We start from the raw sequence: 20,921 nt of genomic DNA on the forward strand, positions 1-20,921 counted from the left end.
TAAATTTTGAAGGAACATACGTAGTATAAACAAACCACCTCAGACCTCACCTCAGTATTCAGAAAACAAAATAGGAAGCAGGCATCAACATAGACTGAAACTAATGCACACGGTATAATCATCAATAATATAATGGACCCTTTCATTTCATTATGCAAGGCTGTATGGAGTACTGGTATAAGCTTTCTGAACTCAATCGTTCAAAATGTTGTGTATTTATTCAAAACATTTTGTCTCCGTTATTCAAAACACTCAAGAGCTCTATATTCAGGGAGAAGTATAGCGGTTAAGGGTGAGCAAAACGTACGCAGATACGCCTAGATATGGGGCTCCTACAAGAAGGGCAATCGTTCATGCCTTGCTTCTCATGGAGTTCATTGCACATTTTGCAAACCACCTGATGAGCACAGGGAAGAAAAACAACAGACATCTCTTCTGAGAGGCACATCACACACTCCCTTTCTCGTTTTACCCCTCCAACAGCAGTAAATTCTTGAAACCCGTTTGCAATTCTAGACTTGTGTGTGTCCCTGGATTCTTTAGCAGCAGGTGCACTTTGGGCGTCTGTGAGCCTGCTAGCAAAATTTCTATCTATGCCTCTCTTCATAGCTGCTATCTTTGATGAGTCGGTCTTCAGTCTCAACTGAGAAATTTCCTTCTCAAGCTTTTGGATATCTCCTTTATACTTCTGAAGATTAGCTTCTGATTTCAGTTTTATGGCATCCTCTTTAGACTTTGCAGATGCCTCAAGCTGTTCTCTTTCTTTTTTAATTGAGTTTGCTTGAGCGAGTAATTCATCCTTTGCCTTCTCCTCCTGCTTCCACCGAGCCTGTAAATTTTGTACACTCAGGCTATCAGAATTCAGAAAGCTCAAGTTAAAAATAATGATACAGTGGAAGTATAAAACAAGAGATTTAAGCAACAAAGAACATAACGACGTATACTAGGATTGTTGACTTCTCCAGATGATGATGTACTGAAAGATTCCTTATGTGTTTGTCCATTTACAAAGCAAGTCCTTAGAAACATTCCGTCTGAACAAGATCTGAAACTCAAAGGCTTCAAATTTCACCAGTAAAATACTAATCAAATCTAAGACTCGGTATTTACAATCACACAGATCCTCCAAGAGCTGCAAACTTCTCAAACATATGCTGACAGAATGAAGTCAAGAAGCAGGGACATGTCTTTCTTCTAGACGCAAGCGCATTCCATAACAAAGAATGTGAGGGGCATAATGAAGCCCAACAAGAGCATGAAGCTGCTAATGATGACAAGAGCAAAGAAACTTGTGCACATAGATTGCACTAATTATTAGATGACAAATGCATCTGCCGAGTGTCATGATGAATTGATTACATTAACTTTGTTACACTAATCTGAAGATCTATAAAGCTTAACCAACTTTTAGGATACAGAACCAAAAATACTCTTACAAAACGTAAGCAATAGAATGATTTCAGAGTGTCACAAGCAACACCATGCCTTAAGGAGCTAGGAATAAGTATGGAAGTGTATGTAGCAGCTTGTTAGACTGGACGACTAAGAACTGGAACCCAAGATAACCATATTGTAGTTTGCATGTTCCAGAATGTGGTTTGCAGAGGGAAAGGGGTTGGGTAATAATGCTCCCAGGCACAGATTTTCTAAATAGAATTGCTGATTTTTAACAGCGACCTGCACAAGTTACAACTCATTGGGTGATACCCTAGCAACAAAGGATTGAATTGCTGATTTTTAAGTGTATGTTTGCAGCTATTCAACGAAATGCATATACTTATACAGTCTTAATAAAGAATACATGAATTGCTAATACAGATGAAAGATACAACTAAACAAGGGAAACCTTAAACTTATCCAATATACAATATCATACTTGTATTGATATGGAGCATTCATAGATTTATTTAAAACATGTGTAGCCTCAGAAAAAGGACAAAGCAATTATTATTATTCTTCTAGAAGCAATACTTTATTGAGATCTTTACCCATAACATTATTCGTTTCTATTAACATGTGTGCACAGTATATAAATCAACTCATAAGATGATAAGCAAGCATTAGTATCTGTATCCTTGGCTTCAATCAAGATAGTTCATGGTAATCACAGAGATGCTACAAATAGCACAAAAGAATACATTACACTTTCTTTGTTTGAAAGGGGAAGAAGCATTAAACACAAAAAGTTTATGCCATTGGTATAAATTCTCAGTTATACTTGGCACCTTCAGAGTGATACCTTCTGTGGATCTGCCTCTGCAGGTGATCTAAGAATATAAAGACACTATAGAGACTTTTTTCAGAGATGAATGAAATCAACAGCGCATTAGATAGGCGTTAATAAATTTACAAGGAAAGTCCTATATATGCCAAAGGCCACGTTAATGCTTAGTTCACCCATAAATTTTTACTATCACTCGTCTACTTGAGGTCTTGAGGGGCGGAATTGGGTGGTAATGAAAGTTTGTACAGAAAGATACATGTTCAAGGATGAGGTTGCACTACCATAGGGCATAGACATTAGCATGTATTTACCTTGCAATATTACATTTAATTTATATCCATTACTTTCATTTGTACCTACATAGCAGGTTGTAAAGGCACTGCTACTACAATTTAGTATATGCATTACAGTAGTCACTTCATATAGAGATTTCTAAAGACTACTGAACTATAATTGAGAACATGTTTTCATACGACTACATTTCTTTCAAAATGAATGGATTTCTAAATGCCACAGATATTTTCTAATCTTTACGGGGCAGAGCCACCAGAATGATCAGCTTCCTTTAGAACCACTCAAAAGCTATGTAACTATAGCATGTGTATGTTTCCAAGTGCACACATTTATGAAACTTTCTATGGTTGGTCAGAAATGAAGTGTCAAATGTCCAAACCCATGTTAAGCACTTGAGGTAAAATGAAGTCCTAATAAACATAGCCCATCAACATTTCAGAATCAGATTTAAAAGTTTCCTTTGCAAATATTAATATAATGGGCAATACATATAAAACAAGCACATAATGTGAATAAGATTATGAGACATAAACGCGGTTTTGAACCGAAATAGTGAGATATCTGCATTGAAACTTCATTATCAACTGCAAAAATTCAAGATTGAGAAAAAAAGCATTTCATCCTCAAATAGTTGTCCAATATGATTAACAATATGCTTAAACGCTTCCTCAAAAAAAAAAAAAAAAAAAAAAAAAAAAAAAAAACTTATAGGCTTGATCCATGCAAACTCATAACCTTCCAACATCATGATGTATGATCTTCCCCACACAGTACACCTCCTAGAGGGCCATGGTTATCAATAGTATACATAAAATTTGACCCGCTGAATAGGCAGATAAAGATAAGAGTTTCCAATAATATGTTTATAAAGCAAGCAAGGGCATACTTACTCCAAGATGAAAGCCTGAAACTAGGAGAAGAAGATAGATGGCATAGAAGGAGGATATTGTTATTGTTAGATATCAGAGATATTTTTTTTCTGTGAGCAACTACTTGCATCTATTCCACTCTTGGAAACAATTACCTAAAAAGGTTTTTTTTTTTTTTTTTTTTCTTTTTTAATTTAAATAACTACCAAACCAATGTTTTTCTTAGAAAAAACAATCTTTTCGATGATTTTTGTCATAACTTTTGACTACAGGGCCCACATTTCCTACTCCCATATGACTAAACTATCATACCTCCCTCCTATGCCTAACTTTTTAAATTTGACTTTACTTGCTGAAATTGGTTGTTTAATTGATTAATTTTGCATCCAATGTTTAATTTATTGTTTTTTTTTTTTTTTTTGAAACATATTTAATTTATTGTTTGTAACAACCAAAAAAGTTTTAAAAAATAATTAAAAAAAAAGAGGCACAAATTGAAAGACTAAAGCATGGGTTTTATCTGAACTGTGAAAATAAATGAAAAAAGCCTGCCTTCATCAAACTCAAAACCCTTTGGATACTTTTAACTACATTAAACCTAATTCAGAATAACATTTCCAAAAATTAAAACTATAAACCTGAAATAATTAACAAGGAATAATATTTCCTGTTGTAAACCTGGTTGATCAAAATTTCAAAATGCTTAAATATTAGTTTATAATGAAAACAGAGTGAGAGATGCATTGGATCTTGAGAGGAGTTTGAGGAGTTTTAGGATAAAAAGAAAAAAAATGAGACAGATCCAGAAATATATGAGGTAGTATTTTCAAAATGAACAACTATTAGGTAGTTCAGTGCTCAGCAAAAGACGGATGATCAATAGATTGGGGCAGGATGTTGTATCATTAAGGCGGAAATTCTTTCTAAGCATTGCAACTCAAGAAAACAAATCACCAACCAGGAGATGTGTTAGCAAATGGCTTTTCACAAACCACAAGTCCAAGCCTAGTATTTACATCCTTAAAGCCTAAGCGCATACTAGATATATGTAGAGGCCTAAACCACAACTTCAAAAGGATAGAAACAAAAATTCATTAAATGGATCTAAGGGAAGAAAGAGAAGGGGGGGGGGGGGGGGGGGGGGGGGGGGGGGGGGGAATAGACGAATGGAATAAAAAAAACATTCAATGCAAATGTCAGATTGAACTCAAGAAGCTGGCTTGTTATGGCAGGAAGAAAAACTGAATACCAGTTATTACTGCAGCAGCTAGAGCTAAAAATGGTGATTTACTACCTAAATAAGAACGCCAAAAGCCATGTTCAGTTGTTCACTCGTCTTGCCTTGTCAAGCTGCAGGCACATATCTTCTAACATGTATATATGTAATATAGATCTTGAACTACAAGGAAGAGATAATTATCTATTGTTAGTCATACTGAAGTAAGATTTACTTCAGCTTCTAAATTTTGTTTATCTATTGATTATTTCCCTTCATGGGTATTAGTAGTATAGCTCATAAGTTAGAAAGTGTAATATGACAAATTTTCCAGAGAAGAGAAGGGGTGAACTAGTCAACTAAATGATTCAAGAGTTAAACATAAGCAGAGATCCCTGACTCCTAAACAGTCAACCTTTGAACTAGTGCTCATCAAAGCATGAATTAGCTTTTCAGTATTTGTGCTCACTGACAATCACATGAACTTCAATAATCCACCAACTTATTCTCATCCAGAATGTTTTATAGTATTAGAAGCAACGAGCCAATGAGCTAGCATTTGCCAGAAATTCTTTTACTCACACAAAAGAGAAGAAAGAAAACAAAATGCAGAAATCAAACAGTGTAAACGAAAATACCTCAAGCTGGTTATAGAGATCTCCAGCTTGTTCGAGTTCCTGCTGTAGCTGAGACAACTTACGTTTCTCGGTTGCAAGCTCCTCCTGGAATATACTCTTCTGCTTTTCCCACGATTGAAACTTTATTAATGTCTTCTTCTCTCGCTTTGAGACCTCCTGACAACTTGCAGCAGACTCCACTGCACGTACCTTAGCATCTTCCATTTCCTGCCTGAGTGATGCGTTCTCCACCTTGAGTCTTCGTACAGCAGCATTTGCTAGGTCAACCTTTTCACTAGCCTTACCCAATGCATTTTCCATCTCAGAAAGCTTCTTCATAGTATTCTCCTCTAAGCTTTGTTTCTCCTTTTTGAGCCGTTCCACTTCCTCTTTTTCTTGCCTCAAATTTTTGAGCTCAGCTTTGTCCTTACTCAGCCTCCGGGCAGCCTGCATTACCTTTTGGTTTGCCCACTCTGTCCATTCCTGAAGTTGGTGTTGTAATTCCCTAATCCTAGGCACCAACTTCATAATCACCTCATCTTTTTTATCCTGAGGTACCCACTGAGCTAGAGACTTATCATAGGGTATATCAGCAGCACTAGGGATAGAAGCCTCACTATTATAGCTTTGATTCACTTGAGGAGGATTACTTTTTGCCGGTAGTGAAAGAGAAAGTTCAGTATTAGCAGCTGACACATCAGGCTTGGTTTTGGCCACTGAAGTCACTGAAGTTTGATTCGTCTCAGGTGATGAGGATACGGTACGTCGGGCTTCTACAGTAAACGAAGGTGAAGTGGAGGAAATTGTAGAACAGGCTGAAAAACTGAGGCTTCCATTTTCATGTGCCAATTCCAATCCCATTGCCATTGCTTTGCTTATCTTCAAGGAGGCACTCTTCATGTTAAGGGTAGCCGAATCAGACGTGGGTCTGATTCTTTTATCCAAGATGTAACCACTGAACTTTGCCGTTCTAAAAGACCCTTTTGCCCCATAGGACCTGCAGCTTTTCTCTAGATGAATAGATTTCTGCCGAAGGATAGATTCTCTTTTTGAATTGCCAGAATGTGTCTTCCTGCTTGACACAGATTTTTCTTCCGGAGAAAGAGTATGTGATATACCTACAGCACTGAAAGGCTTATCTATGGAATTAGGTTGTGAGGAAGTTGAACACTCTTTTGCTGCAGTTGTTCCTTTCGGAACATTGGTATTCTTTGGTTTGGTGAGATTAGGAACTCCAGCAACTTTGTGCTTACCAGTCTGATTTACATTGCTTGCCACAGCTTTAGAGGGACTAGGAAGACTCATTTCTATACTTTTAGACTCGGCTTTCAAATGGGAATGAGGGGGATTGGTTGAACTGTCATTTGGAGATCCTTCACTTATCAAGCTACTTAAGGGGTCACTATCCATGGCACAGGCATGTGACACATTCATGTCACATATTAGCAAGCACCACATTGCATCTCCAGTGCTGAAGAAAGGTCTAACCTCTTGGAGTACACAGACCAACTCTGCCAATACATACTTCTCCAGCTGCTGCAGATCCTCGAAACAATGCTCCCTTAAAGGACTTATATCTTGCCCATTTCTAAGAAATACCAAAGCATGGTCCACGATATTTGATACAGTATCCTTAGACCCGTAACAAAGACCAGACCTCAAAACAGCCCTGGTGGCAACGGCTTCGGTGTATCCATAAGCAACTATTTTCTTAATTGCACTCTTAAATATAGTATCAAGATTGCTCAAAACAAGCTCCTCCAGCTGAGTTTCAGTAAGATCACTCCAATCCGCATCTTGGAAGTCGTCATGTTCCTCTTCTTCTCTAGGATGACTAGAACCCACCTCAGACGAACCCCCCAAAGAAGCACTTGACAATCCAAGGTCAAGTTTTAAATTATCCGAATGGTCCTGACATACGCCACAAACATCACAAGGGCTAGGCGGATGTGCATGACTAGCTGCCATCTCAAATTTCTCAGCCGAGAATTCATAACTCGTCCCATCATTTGTAGTCGAGGGAGAGACCTTATGAGGGTCACTTGTAGGTGGATCAGCCCGAAATTTCCGCTTATTCCTACTTCCTTTCTCTTGAATAGACAATGGTGATAACTGACTACAACTACTAGTACTCGCTTTCGCTACCATTGATGCCATCATTCAGCTGCTAATTAACACATCCACCATATACCACAAACAAGTACATTTCATCAGATTTTAACATTTTTATCCCACCAATTAGTCCAAACCAATCCCTAACAATCAAATTACACACTTATACACTTTATCCAACAATCCCACTTAAATAAGCAAATGTAAAATCATTCCAAAATAACCATAATAAATATAATAAAAATCAACCCATTTTCATAAATTGAATCACTTCAATTTCCAGATACCAAACATCATCAATTAAACAATCTATCAGTAATCACTAACAAAACAATCATTTTAATCGATCTTCCAATAAAATAACAACAAAAGAGTCAATCTTTATTCCCAAGAAAATCAAACTAATTGATGATGCTCGAATTTCAACTGATTAAAGAAGCTGATTAACCAATTAACATCAAATACAAAAACCAAAAAAGGGAATCTTACCAATTCCGATTAAAACCCAACAAAGAAAAAAGCATCAAAATCAATCAAACAACAAGAAAACGAAAGAACCCTATTGATTAACAGAGAAAAATAGAAAAAGGGTAGGGATTAAATTCACTACCAGATCAAAAGAGCGCAGTTGATTGACGAATAGATTGAGCAAAGTTTGGGTTGTTGTTGGTGGTGGTGGTGTGATTGAGGACCGCAAAAACAAAAGGTTTTTGGTGGCGAAGGAACAAAGTATTCAGACTTGAGAGCTTAGCAAAAGGACCCCTTTTCCTATATTGTTAATGTAAATGTAATAATGTTAATGTTAATGTTAATGCTAATGCTCTTTCTCTTCTCCTAATTTGCCCATAAAAATAATTGTGATTTTATTCCCTTAATCTTTATGATTTATGTCCTTAATAATCCTTGGAGGTTCTATCCATGTGTATAAAATGTATTGGTGATTTATTATAATTGTGATGCAATGAAATTGGCTCATTTAATAGGGTCGGTTAGGCACAAAAAAAATGACATGCACATGAGTTAGGCATGACATGACAGTGATGACACGTTTTTCTATGTGTTGGGTTTGGCTTTTTTTATGAATGACAATGCCTGACATGGCAGAAGATGATATAACAAGTAAAATTTGGTTTACGCACGCAACCATGGTTCAACATAAACCACAATCATCATCATGGTTCTATGAGTCCGAGTCATGCTAACCCACAATTTGGAAATTTTTTAGCATGACATGTAGCATGTAGCTATCGATTAGAGTTGTAAGGTAAGCCTAGCCAACTTCATAGTACAGAAGCTCGGCACAAGATATTATTCAACATAGCTCACAAAGTCGCAATTATCATAGTTCTTACATTGTAATAATTGATTGTTATAAAGCTTGAAAATGTGTTTCAATTTGGATGATATGGTGTAAGCAAAGGCTTAATTGGATTGTACTCTCATTTGTGTGAAATCAACATCAAGTAAGTGACTAGCATTAATTGAATTTTTAAAGGCAAAATTTGTTAGATCATTATGAATGTGAACTAAAAGCCTCTCTTTGATGGCTATGGTGTAATCGAAAGCTTAACTAAGTTGGTACATGAGTAACTTATAGTAAGGAAAATTAATTTACCAATTAGTGAAAATATATAGATTAGTCAAAGCTTAATGTATGAGTTGATAGTGCAACTACAAATATGATAATGGCCCGGTGATTAAAGGATAGCATGTAGTATTTTGATACATGTAAGAGTTTAAATCTATTTGACCCCAAATTAATATTTCATAGCTGTTTAGTTAGCCTATTTGGAATTAATCACAACGTCAAAGAGTAATAGCTAACAGTCATCTCTTGATACTCAAATTAAGAAAACCCACTTGGAGAATGAATTATGTAATTGATTTATTTTGGGGCTTTGTGGCTCTTTAATTCTGTTCAATCATAAATTCAATAAGAGTTTTATGAGTTATTTATTCCAAATAACCTTTTGGTGTTGCCTATAAGCAACATGGTAGGTGTTAAAACTCTAATTCTTCCTGCATATTGCTAGCTTTTCCAAGAAATATCATGTTATGCCTCAAAATGAGTGGTATACGTTAGTTGCGCTTTGAATTTCATTCTATGAATCTCAAAATATGTCACTATAGTCTTATCAAAGAATATTACAAGAATTTGTTCAACTTTAAAAAGAGTTGGTCCAATTCTCATTGTTGATAGAAAGTCGACGTTTACTCGTACAATAGATGCGAATCATGCCTTAATATTATAAAATTTCTTCTTCTTCTTTTTTTTTTTTTTTTTTTTTTTTTTTTTTTTTTTTTTTTTTGTTTCTTTTAAATAAGGAAATTATGTTATTAATGTGATATTTTACATTCATTACTATAAACTTGTTAGCTCATTGCCTCATTATAAATTTTGGCAAATCAAAGTCGAAATTTTAGGATGAGCTAGTGTGTGCGAATATTCAATTATAAAGTAGGTGTAGACAAAAACTTTGTGTTTTAATGGGGGTGGGGAGGATTGATGGAAGAGTATGAAAGTTTTCATTCAAATCAATTGGCAAATACTTCAAGTATTGATTAACCTTTGGAGAGTTGTATATACTATATAGACTTATAAAGCACCAAAAAATGAATATTGAGGCAATATGGATTTGAGTAAAAGCCCAGTCAAATATATGGGAGGCCCATATTTATAGGGCCTTTCTTTGACAGTGTATAGGAAATTAAGAATAAGGCATTGGACTTTAATTTGCTTCCAACTCCTACTTTGATTTTCTACCTTTTGGATCTTAACCAATGGTCTACAATTCTACAGTATTGATATTTGATACATAGTACATTCAATTGTTACAAAATTATCCTTTAAAAAAAAAAAAAAAAGGGTGTGTGTGTGAAACAAATGCACACTAATATTGTTCTTCTTAGTGTAAATGGAATCCTCTAGCTGAGATCTTCAAGAAATCAATAAACACTTATCTTTTAATCTCAACCAATTTTAAAAGTCTTTATTATAATAGATACATATACCCGGTGCACTATACACTCATGAGTAAAGATGGACATGGGTCGTGCTGGCACGGGCCCGGCACAACACGGTCGCCGGCACGGCGGCCTACCTGTGGGCCGTGCCTTGAACAAAAATCTGGGAATCGGCACGGGCACGGCACGAGGCACGACACGTGGCACGAGGGCACGGCACGTGGCACGGCCCGGCACAACACGACACTGGTAATTTTTTTTTATTATATGTATTGTTGTTTTTTGCTAAATTAATAAAATTATTTATATAAACTTAAGCATAATTAGCTAAACAATTTATATAACCTTAATTAAAATAAAGTTGTTCAAAACAAAATATATTAACATTAACATAAACATAAATTAATAACATTATTTATATAAAATTAAGTTGTACTAAAAAAATTTATATATTGTTTTTTATTTACATTTATTATTTAAAAAAAAGTGGCACGATTTGGCCCACATCCCGTCAAGGCACGGCCCACCAGGCACGTGCTGTGCCGTGGGCTCGGGTGTGCCAAATTTAGGCACGGCACGGCCCGCCGCGGAGCCGGCACAACACGCCCACCACCGCGGCACGGCCCGTTGCCCATCTTTACTCATGAGTATTTTGTTCTCATTTTGATGATTTTTTTTCTTCGTGTAATCATCAAATGAAGAGCAAAAACTAACCTTAGGTTAGTTGGGTGTACGATGCACCTGGATTTATATAACAAACTCCATGTTTTTAATAGTCATGTCATCTCAATACATCCTCACCTGTCACAGTCTCGCTTAATTAAGTGCTAATATATTAGACTAATTCAATCATAAATCATCACTACTTTAATTTTCTAAATGGGCTATATAATTGATTGTACATATATACTATTAATTATCAATTTATCAATCGATCAAAGCCTAAATCTCACGAGTAGAGTCGGCTATATGAACCAAAATAATATATGCCATGCATAATGATTGTACATACTACTATATTGGTATTTTTTTTGTTATAGACTTTATAGTAAGTTTTAATTAACCATGCATAGTTGGATTCCATCCATAGATCAATATAAATACTAAAAAATGATCATAAATTAACTTTATAATTATGTAAAAGAGACCTTTACCCTACAAACACACCATGGCAATAATAATGAAGACTACACTACAAATCATGTAACGGCCACTTTTAGTACATAGCCAGCTAAATTTAACCATTTTTCCACTAGGTGTTTCTCTCGTTACCTTTCGGCGTTATTCCTCTATGACTATATATATAACTTTGTCTTTCCATAATTATAATTCCATAATCTTACTAATTCATGATAAATTATCATTCTTTTAAACGTTATATCTTTATTAATTAAGCATGAAAATTTCATCATTTAAGCTACTAATGATGCTTAAGTTACTTGTTGTGAGTGTACTTGCTTTCACTAGTAGTGCTTATGGAAGCAACTTCAATGCAGTGTTTGAAAGAACTTTTGGTGATCATAGAGTCCGGACATTTGGCCAAGGTGACCAATCCCTTTCCCTCTCCTTGGATAAATATTCCGGATCCGGGTTTCGATCCAAGAAGGAATATGTGTTTGGGAGGTTCGACATGCAATTGAAACTTGTTCCTGGAGATTCTGCTGGGACTGTTACTACTCTTTATGTAAGCATTCTCGCTCATTTGTATTATCATGTATAATTCATTTTTGTATTAGCAACTTATTCGTACATTGTCAAATACACATACATCACACTAATTATATATGTTAGAGATATGAGATATAAACATATAATCAATACCCCATAATCAGTATACGTAACTTAGGTATAAGTTAAATTTAATTTCCTGATTGTAGTGTGAATTTTATTGTATGTATGTACGTACGTAGTTGTCATCTGATCAAACCACGGGTACACACGATGAGATCGATTTCGAGTTCTTGGGGAATGTAAGCGGACAACCTTACACTCTCCACACCAATGTGTTTAGCCAAGGGAAAGGCAATAGGGAGCAGCAATTCCATCTTTGGTTTGATCCCACCAAGAACTTTCACACTTACTCCATCGTTTGGAACTCAAAACTCATCATGTAAGTAAATTCCATAGTAAATTTTGTATACATTCTTTAGTAATTAAGTACGTAGAATTAAAGTATCTAATTTTGAAACAAATGTACCATGTACGTGAACATTTTTTTCTATTGTGTTTAGACGGTTTAATTATTGAGAGACATACTGAAATTGAAATTTAAACATTATTTTTTCCAATTCACATAGGTGTGTTCATATAGACATATAGTCATATCACTTATATCATATATGAGTGCGTACTATGTTACTTTTATTATTTTGAAAGAACATTATTATGTTACTTTTATTCTTTGAAAGAACATTATTATGTTACTTTTGCAGTATACATACGCATATGTATGTCTTATAAAAATATGGAAGCAAATAAATATAATAAATAGGGTTTAACCAATTGTCTTTTAACCATTATATTGAATGACTTACAAATTTTTTAAATTTAAATGATTTTTTTTAGGTTCATGGTTGATGAAACACCACTAAGAGTATTTAGAAACCACGAGGATATCGGAGTTCCTTTCCCAAAGAACCAACCCATGAGGATGTTTTCTAGCCTATGGAACGCCGATGACTGGGCTACCCAAGGTGGTTTGGTTAAGGCAGATTGGTCCAAGGCCCCCTTCACGGCCTACTATCGCAACTTCAACATCGACAGTGCCACCCCTAGAACCGCTGCTACAATGTCAACTAATGGGAAGACAGCACTTGGTGCATGGAGAACTCATGATCTCAATGCATGGGGTAGAAGAAGATTGAGATGGGTTCAAAAATACTTCATGATTTATGATTATTGTGCAGATATGAAACGTTTCTCTCAAGGTTATCCTGCTGAATGTAAGCATTCACGAATTTAGATTAGCAAAGAGCTAATGCGAGGTACAGCGAGTACGTACTACCTTTGTCCAGATTTAATTAAAGTGTCACTTTAATAATTCAAATTTTATTTTTAAATTTACGATTTATTTGAAAGGATATAGAACATAATGTGTGATCGATGTTGCATTACTTTTAATTCATCAAATGAAATAAATTATAATTATTCTTTTTAATGAATGTGTTGTCTTTATGTATGTAGCTATTTTTAATTAATAATTTAGTGGCTTTCCTAGGGTATTTTCATTGGTAAGATTTATAACTTTATTAATTTATTGACTTCCTTACTTTAGAGCATAATCCCTAAAATACTACTCAATTTAAGAAAAAAGATATTATGAAAATAAACTAATTCGTCAACAAGTTAACGGTGAGTCGTGATTCGTCAAGTCAACGAGGTAATTGCATGCACGTATTCACGTAAAGATCGCTATTTTAGCTATTAATGAAATAAAATATATTAACCAAAATATATTTTATGAGTAGTCTAGCTGAAGACCTATATATAGTCCTAATGAAGGTTTGGTAGATGACTTTAGTCAATTATCAAACTTCAGTCAACCAGCTGCTTCAATTGTAAATAAAGAAAGTGTTGGAGTCTTAGATACCTATTAGGTTGCGTTCTCTCATAGCCTTATATAGGTTAGTTAACACAAAATTTAATATTATTATCGATTTACGATACTATTTCATTTTACAACAGTAATAATATCTTGGTATATTAAAATTATATACTACCTCCGGTCCAAGTTAGTTGCAACTTTGGAATATTTTATATCTCACAAATAATACCCCAAAGTTGCAACTAACTTGGACCGGAGGTAGTATATATATTTAAAATACCGGAGGTAGTATATATATTTAAAATTATATATATATATATATATATATATATATATATATATATATATATATATATATATATATCTACACTAATCAAAACTTAATATTAATATTAAGGATTATTATCAATAAATACAAAACCTAGCTAGTGTCGATTTATGTGGATGAATAAAGTTAATGGATTTGATACAATTAAATAAATAAAGATAAAATAAGTTTTCTGATCCGAACTGAATTGATCAACGATGAATATAAATGAATGATACGGATAAATGAAAGTTCTATTATTGTAAATATAATATAATTATAATGCTTAATCATGAAGAAATGATCCAAAGACAGAATAGAAACCATGTGAAATGATGATGATACAGATTAAATAAATAAATAAATAAATAAAGAGACAAAATGGATTTGCAAGGTTAAGAATTATGAATTGGGATTATACAACATAGCTCACATGGTTCGTCTAGGATACCTCATATAGTCATATAGATGCAATTGGTGACTTTATTCAAGAATATTTGACTCGTGCAATGCATCATATTACATCGCATGCATTAAAGAGTTGCATGTTAGCCTTGATTTTATTTATTGCTATGCTTTTCAAGGTCAATCTTTCCACATTTTCTGCCAAAGATTCCGACTTGTAGTATATGAGATTTGCGACATTGCTACTGTGCTACATACAAGTAGATAATCCGGCTCGTTAGGAGGACTCCTCCGTTTCTAATTGATTGTCTTATTTGAAATTTTAATAGATTGTGTTATTTATGAAATTTGATATTTAAATATATTTTCATAACATAGTCATGTAATTTTGTTGAATTTGTCATGAATTTTAGGTTTTTATCGGGTAATTTTATACTTAGTTGTATTGTTTTGACTTTCGCTTGTACTAATACACTAGGACTTAGGAGTGACTTTCGCTTATATGGAATAAGTTTCTTGTAATACTCGTCACTAATAAAGCAATTTTATCTATAACAATTATGTAACTTTATTTATTTATTTTGTTTTTTTGCGTTGTATACTTGTATGCATAGTTATTAATTGAATAATTGAAACGAAAACAAAAAGTAGATGTGAATATGTAAAGGGGCACAATGCTATAGGATGGATTGATGGAAGGAGTAAACAAAGTACTCTAAAAGTGTTGCACTGCATTCTATTGCCATAATTCTCTATTGTAATAGAAAATTCCTTTTTTTCTTTTTTCATAAAAAAATTCAAGAGGATAAGACATTGGATACTAATTTACGAAGCTCTTAACAAAATTTCAGACTCTTATAAGTTTTGATCTTTCATTCTACTTGAATTAAAACCCCTTCGATAGTTCTATATGCCATTTTGCCATGATTAACGAGGAACATAGGAATATAGGCTCTGTCAAAATGAGAATAAAAAATTTGTACATAGTTCTTTGTAATATGTATAGCGGATAATAAAAGTCATTAATAAAAGATTCTAACTATCTTTAATTTCAAAAGTAATTTAAACTCTTTCCCCGGATAGATGACTTGTGGCATTTTATATTCATTTTTATAGTTATCTTTAAATACGGCGCAAAAAACTAAGCAAATACTTTATGTTTCTCAAACTACTACAATTAATTAGTAAAATAAGGAAAATTTTGATTTTTTTTTTTTAAACAAGTGTCTAACTTTACTATATTTGCATCAATTGGTCAATGCAAATTCCTCTGTTTCAACAACTTAGGCAAAAAAAAGTCTCTTGTATGTCACAAAATCAAACAAGGATGGCCACTATTCTTGACTTTCCATAAAATCAATGCATATAGAAGAATATAATAATTATTTTTATTATAAGAATTGAAAATACAAGAACAAATTTGAGTTAAATTCATATGAAATTACAATAGCCTAGTGTATAACAAATAGTAAAGTAACAATAGTAACAATGATATATTGTTAATAATAATAATAATCTCTTTTGAACCCTTCTAATTAAACTTGGCATGCTTGCATTCAGGAGGGAAACTTGAAGAAAATCGTTTCCAATCTGTGCAATAATTGTAGATCATGTAATTCTTTTGAACCCACCTCAATCTCCTCCTAGATTGAGCATTAAGATCATGGTTTCTATATGCTCCATTTGGTGAGGTATCGATGTTAAAGTTGCGATAATGGGCTACAAAGGGTGCCTTACTCCAATCTATCTTCTCCAATCCACCTCGTGTCGCCCAATCGTCGGCTTCCCAAAGACTAGCATGGATTTTCTGGGGTTGGTGCTTTGGGAAGAATGTAATTCCGTGGTTTTCGTAGTTCCTGAATACTCTTAGAGGTGTTTCATCAACCAAGAACCTGCATTAATGTGACAAATGAGTTAAGACGTGTTTATTACTATCAATTTCTCAAAGCCTTAATCCTATAAGTAGAGTCGGCTATATGAACTAAAAATGTAAAATACGAGCTAGGGACCCTTTTATCACAAAATGGGATTAAGGATCAAACCCCCCGCCAACCACCTAGGGGGAATATGGAGGGACTAACCATCATTTCACTCCTTGACTCTTATATACTTATAATCCCACGATTGTTCATATACAAGTATATTTATTTTTATTTTACATCTTTATATAATCAAAGATTATTAGGTCTTGTTGTCAATGACACATCTATAAATAAAGTAAACAAACAATTTCATGTGTCTTAATATGACTTACATGATGAGTTTTGGGTTCCAAACAATAGAATAGGTGTGGAAGGCCTTAGATGGGTCAAACCAAAGGTGAAACTGTTGCTCCCTGCTTCCTTGCCCTTGGCTAAACACATTGGTATGGATTGTGTAAGGCTGTCCGGACACATTCCCTAAGAACTCGAAATCGATCTCGTCGTGTCTTCCGGTGCTTTGATCAGATGTCAACTGCAAACCACAATGCCAAGAACGAACAAATTAAATTAAATCATCGACCAACAATATAAAGTAACAAATATTTTAATTTAAGTGACAGGTAATGTGAAATGAGTCTGGACAACTAGACAAAAGACAATATATAAAAAGTGAAGCGGACTTACATAAAGAGTAGTGACGGTACCAGCAGAGTTACCCTCAACGAATTTCATTTGCATATCTAACCTTCCATACAAGTATTCCCTCTTAGACCGGAACCCGGATCCCGAATACTGGTCTAAGGAGAGTGACAAGTCCCGGCCAGCCATATTGACCCTATTATCACCAAATGTGGGTTCGAACTCATCGCGAAAATTGACTCCTGCACCATAAACCGTAGAGCTTACCATAAGAGCAACAACAACAACAAGAAGCATCTTTTCATGGCCCATAATTATATGTTTTTTTCCCCTAGAAGGGAAAAAGGACTAAATATGAAGAACTAAAAGAAGTGATTATTTGAGAGATTATATGATATAGTAGTTGTGTGAAGAATATGGTATACAAGGGTACGTATATATATATAGGGTGAATATAATAGTTTGGACCGTTCGTTATAAAAAATAGATAAATTCTTGTAAACCGTTAACGGATCACATGGAAGGTGACGCGATAGTAGTTTCCTAGGTGAGTGTAACGCGGAGAGCATCAGAAGCGTTACCAACTGTAGATTTGCTGTGGGCATTGGTTGTCCAATTCTGTATTTGCTCTTTCAAAATTATTTTTTGAAATGGTGTACTGTTTTTTTTTTATTTTTTATTTTTTTTTTTAAGATTATGTATTACTCCGTAATAATAATGTGTAATAAATAAAGTGTACACAAGTTATCTATTTGTTACTTAACGACTGAAATGAATGTCTTATCCAAATTATCCTAGCATTTTGCGCATTCAATAATATTTACGAGTATCTTTAATTTGATCATTAATAGAATTGCTTGTGTTGAGAAAATATACATCAAATAAAACTAATTAACAAGATCCCATAAGATAGTGTTAACTTAACACTTAACGGTCTATAAATTGCTATGACAATTAACATTTTCAAAGTTTGACCACAAGACATAACACATTAACACATATATAGAGTCAAAAAAAGGAATCATGGGGGTATGTAACATGGTCACCTTTTACTTAACATCTATTCCATGTTTCCATCCTTTTAATTGGATCAATTATTACATCTTAAAATTATTATATATACAACAATTTTTAGTTCAAGAATGGCATGCTCTATTATTTATGCTCATAATATTGACTATGCATTAAAAGAACAAAACATTATGATAAATGAACACATAAAATATTTCTTTATCTCATATCAATTATATATTATATGAGTAAAAAATAAAATAACATATTTATTTCCTTTGTTTTTTCATTATAACACTTCTTTACATACACGTCTATGTCCTTTCAAGAACACAATAAGTATTTCACATAATCCTTATAAAAATATAATAATTCTAGAATTAACATTGGAAACTGAAGGTACTAAATTACAAAATAGTGAAATACATATTGTAAATTGGGAGCAATTTAAGGTACACATGGTGTACAAAAGGAATCTTGTACACAAGTTTCCTATTGGTTGAATGGAAATATTCCTTGTATGTGGACCAACTTCAATTTCATTTGAAATTCAAACTTGTTTTTCAAATTTTCAACTTTTGAATTTCAAATCTTTCTATCTTTTCACCTACCCAAATTAATGTAGTATATAGTCCAAAAAAAAAAATCAGATTTTTTTACCTCATTTTTTTTCTCTCTCCTAAAACTTTTTCTCTCTCCTCTATTTTCCCCTCTAATGTATCTGGGTAAAATTAACTTATGAAGAACAATATACAAAAATTGGTTAAAGAGTAGCGGAGTTTGATAACAATGGCAGAAACTAATTTCATCGTTAACAATGGCGTGAAACTAAATTGTTAACAATGGCGTGAAACTAATTTCATCGTTAACAATGGCGTGAAACTAATTTGTTAACAATGGCGGTGCGATATGTAGTCGGTTAATTTGCGAAGGCCGTGAACATTACAAATAGCAGCAGCCTTTAGTTCATGAGGCTTTTTGCGAACATCCACAAGAGAACGATGTTGTGGGATGGTTTTACTGCAGCAGTAGCCTTTAGTTCATGAGACTTCCATTTTAATGTTCATGTAGACTTCCATCGGAATTAGAAATATTAGGTGCAAAATTGGTTAAAGATTAGGTTTTTCAATTCACCCAAAAGAGCACTATCCGGAATTTGATTCGACTCCAAGAGAACGATGTTGTGGGATGGTTTTACAAACAATGTAATATATAGTTTTTTCCCACAAAATGAACGTGCTGATACCCCTTAGTCCAATGGTTAACTTCGAAAGCTGCTTAATTGTGCATACATCAAACCACTGTTCGAACACTGTGATGGCATAAATTGTATTTTTTTTTCTGGTTTTAATTATTTTTAACTTTACAGAATCATATCTAATTTTAAAATATCAGAAGAACATAAAATTTAGTGAATGAAACAATGTTTTACGTATATCTGTTATTTAGTTTATAATTATTTTATGTCCCCTAAAAACATTTTCTATTTTAAAGAATCATTCTTCTTTTAATAAAATCTTGATTGATAAACGTGTCGTTATGAGATCTCCGTACAACATGTTTAAAACGCTAGTACACACTGTCGTTTGAAATGTAAAAAATAAAACTAAAGGTATGTTTTGTGGAATATGTGGACCAGACTTCCAACCGCCATCACCTCCCAACCCACTTTGCCCTTTTTTTTCCCTTTTACACATTTTTTTTCTCTTTCTTAGATCCATTTTTAGTACATGCATTTTAAAGATCAGAATGGCATGTTCAAATTCCATAAGGTGTACAATCTGGCTTGGTGAGAGGCTTGTATATTATCCTAAGTTGAAGTACAAAGATGAAGAACACCTTGTTGTTAACAAAACATAATTTTTTTTATTTCTTTGAAGGGAACAAAGATATACTTTTAGATGTATAACTAATCTTTAATAACTATTTTTTTTCTAAAAAAAATATTTTCCAATGGTTTAATAAACAAACCCCTTGAGTTATGATGGATAGTCATCTTGTGGAGGTACAAAAGAAACACATGTTGCTTTTTATTTTTTTTTTATAAATTTTCATTTTAAGAATCATTTTTGTATTTAAAAAATCATAACTAATTGTTATTAATATAATATTAAGGAAATCATATTTGTATATATAAAGTCAAAACATACACCATATTTCAAAGTGAAAAAAAAAATCAAAAAACTCTTTTTAATTTAAATGTTTTGCACGTAAACTATTTGTATAATGTGTCTAATCAATTATTTATGGGCATAAGCCAGGAAATTTAGTCTAATAGATATACTATAAAAATTAATTTGTTTTCATCCAATGTATGTGTTGATACCCCTTAGTCTAGTAATGAACAAACCCCTTGAATGACCTAAAACTAGTTGTCTTATGTTCGAATTTTTATGGAGGTGTAAAGAAACACGTTTTGATTTTTTTTTTTTTTATATATAAATTTTCATTTTAAGTATCATTTTTGTATTTAAAAACTCAAAAATAATTCATATTAATTTTAAAGGAATCATATTTGTATTTGTAAAATCAAAACTTACACAGTATTTCAAAGTCATGAAACATATTGGAACTTTGTAATACCTTATCAAACTTATTATACCTTATTGAACTTATCAGACCTTACTAAACTAATTTGAACTTATTTGAACTTATTGTTCCTTATTGGACCTTATAAGTACAAGTATCCATCATTCGGATTAAAATTCAAAATTTAATCAAATCAAAACTGAATTATTAATTCGGATCGGATTTGAACTTTAAATCGAATTGGATTGGATTAATTTTTTTTTGAAAA

The 20,921-nt window shown here is 33.3% G+C and overlaps 3 protein-coding genes across 4 annotated transcripts; 1 reads left to right on the forward strand and 2 right to left on the reverse strand.

Moving 5' to 3' along the window:
• Positions 1-115: 115 nt before the first annotated feature.
• On the reverse strand, positions 116-8,094 carry LOC145606712 (putative E3 ubiquitin-protein ligase RF298). Of its 2 annotated transcripts, none has more exons than XM_081662537.1 (3): positions 7,943-8,094; positions 5,242-7,384; positions 116-829 (listed from the first exon to the last, which is right to left on the reverse strand). In XM_081662537.1, the coding sequence occupies exons 2-3, from the start codon at positions 7,378-7,380 to the stop codon at positions 287-289; spliced, it is 2,682 nt and encodes an 893-aa protein (XP_081518663.1). In that variant the 5' UTR covers positions 7,381-7,384; positions 7,943-8,094; the 3' UTR covers positions 116-286. The 2 variants fall into 2 exon arrangements, with proteins under 2 accessions (XP_081518663.1, XP_081518664.1); XM_081662538.1 differs by having other exon boundaries at positions 5,242-7,387.
• Positions 8,095-11,655: 3,561 nt separating this feature from the next.
• LOC145606730 (xyloglucan endotransglucosylase protein 1-like) lies at positions 11,656-13,309 on the forward strand. The gene is made up of 3 exons (XM_081662555.1): positions 11,656-11,980; positions 12,207-12,406; positions 12,862-13,309. The coding sequence occupies exons 1-3, from the start codon at positions 11,693-11,695 to the stop codon at positions 13,256-13,258; spliced, it is 885 nt and encodes a 294-aa protein (XP_081518681.1). The 5' UTR covers positions 11,656-11,692; the 3' UTR covers positions 13,259-13,309.
• A 2,679-nt stretch (positions 13,310-15,988) lies between these two features.
• LOC145606707 (xyloglucan endotransglucosylase protein 1-like) lies at positions 15,989-17,442 on the reverse strand. The gene is made up of 3 exons (XM_081662532.1): positions 17,159-17,442; positions 16,807-17,006; positions 15,989-16,444 (listed from the first exon to the last, which is right to left on the reverse strand). The coding sequence occupies exons 1-3, from the start codon at positions 17,423-17,425 to the stop codon at positions 16,084-16,086; spliced, it is 828 nt and encodes a 275-aa protein (XP_081518658.1). The 5' UTR covers positions 17,426-17,442; the 3' UTR covers positions 15,989-16,083.
• Positions 17,443-20,921: the final 3,479 nt, after the last annotated feature.

The sequence above is a fragment of the Chenopodium album genome, chromosome 23, assembly GCF_948465745.1.
Source record: "Chenopodium album chromosome 23, dcCheAlbu1.1, whole genome shotgun sequence".
Classification (NCBI taxonomy): Eukaryota; Viridiplantae; Streptophyta; class Magnoliopsida; order Caryophyllales; family Amaranthaceae; genus Chenopodium; species Chenopodium album.

What these genes read in the sequence shown, in the direction of transcription:
- LOC145606712 (XM_081662537.1), bottom strand. Translation starts at nt 7,380, where the DNA reads ATGATGGCATCAATGGTAGCGAAAGCGAGTACTAGTAGTTGTAGTCAG. An exon ending in ATCTCTATAACCAGCTTGAG is followed by an intron (nt 830 to 5,241) that starts GTATTTTCGTTT and finishes CAAAATTTACAG; the next exon opens with GCTCGGTGGAAGCAGGAGGA.
- LOC145606707 (XM_081662532.1), bottom strand. Translation starts at nt 17,425, where the DNA reads ATGGGCCATGAAAAGATGCTTCTTGTTGTTGTTGTTGCTCTTATGGTA. An exon ending in GTACCGTCACTACTCTTTAT is followed by an intron (nt 17,007 to 17,158) that starts GTAAGTCCGCTT and finishes TGTGGTTTGCAG; the next exon opens with TTGACATCTGATCAAAGCAC. An exon ending in TGGAACCCAAAACTCATCAT is followed by an intron (nt 16,445 to 16,806) that starts GTAAGTCATATT and finishes ACATTAATGCAG; the next exon opens with GTTCTTGGTTGATGAAACAC.
- LOC145606730 (XM_081662555.1), top strand. Translation starts at nt 11,693, where the DNA reads ATGAAAATTTCATCATTTAAGCTACTAATGATGCTTAAGTTACTTGTT. An exon ending in GGACTGTTACTACTCTTTAT is followed by an intron (nt 11,981 to 12,206) that starts GTAAGCATTCTC and finishes GTACGTACGTAG; the next exon opens with TTGTCATCTGATCAAACCAC. An exon ending in TGGAACTCAAAACTCATCAT is followed by an intron (nt 12,407 to 12,861) that starts GTAAGTAAATTC and finishes GATTTTTTTTAG; the next exon opens with GTTCATGGTTGATGAAACAC.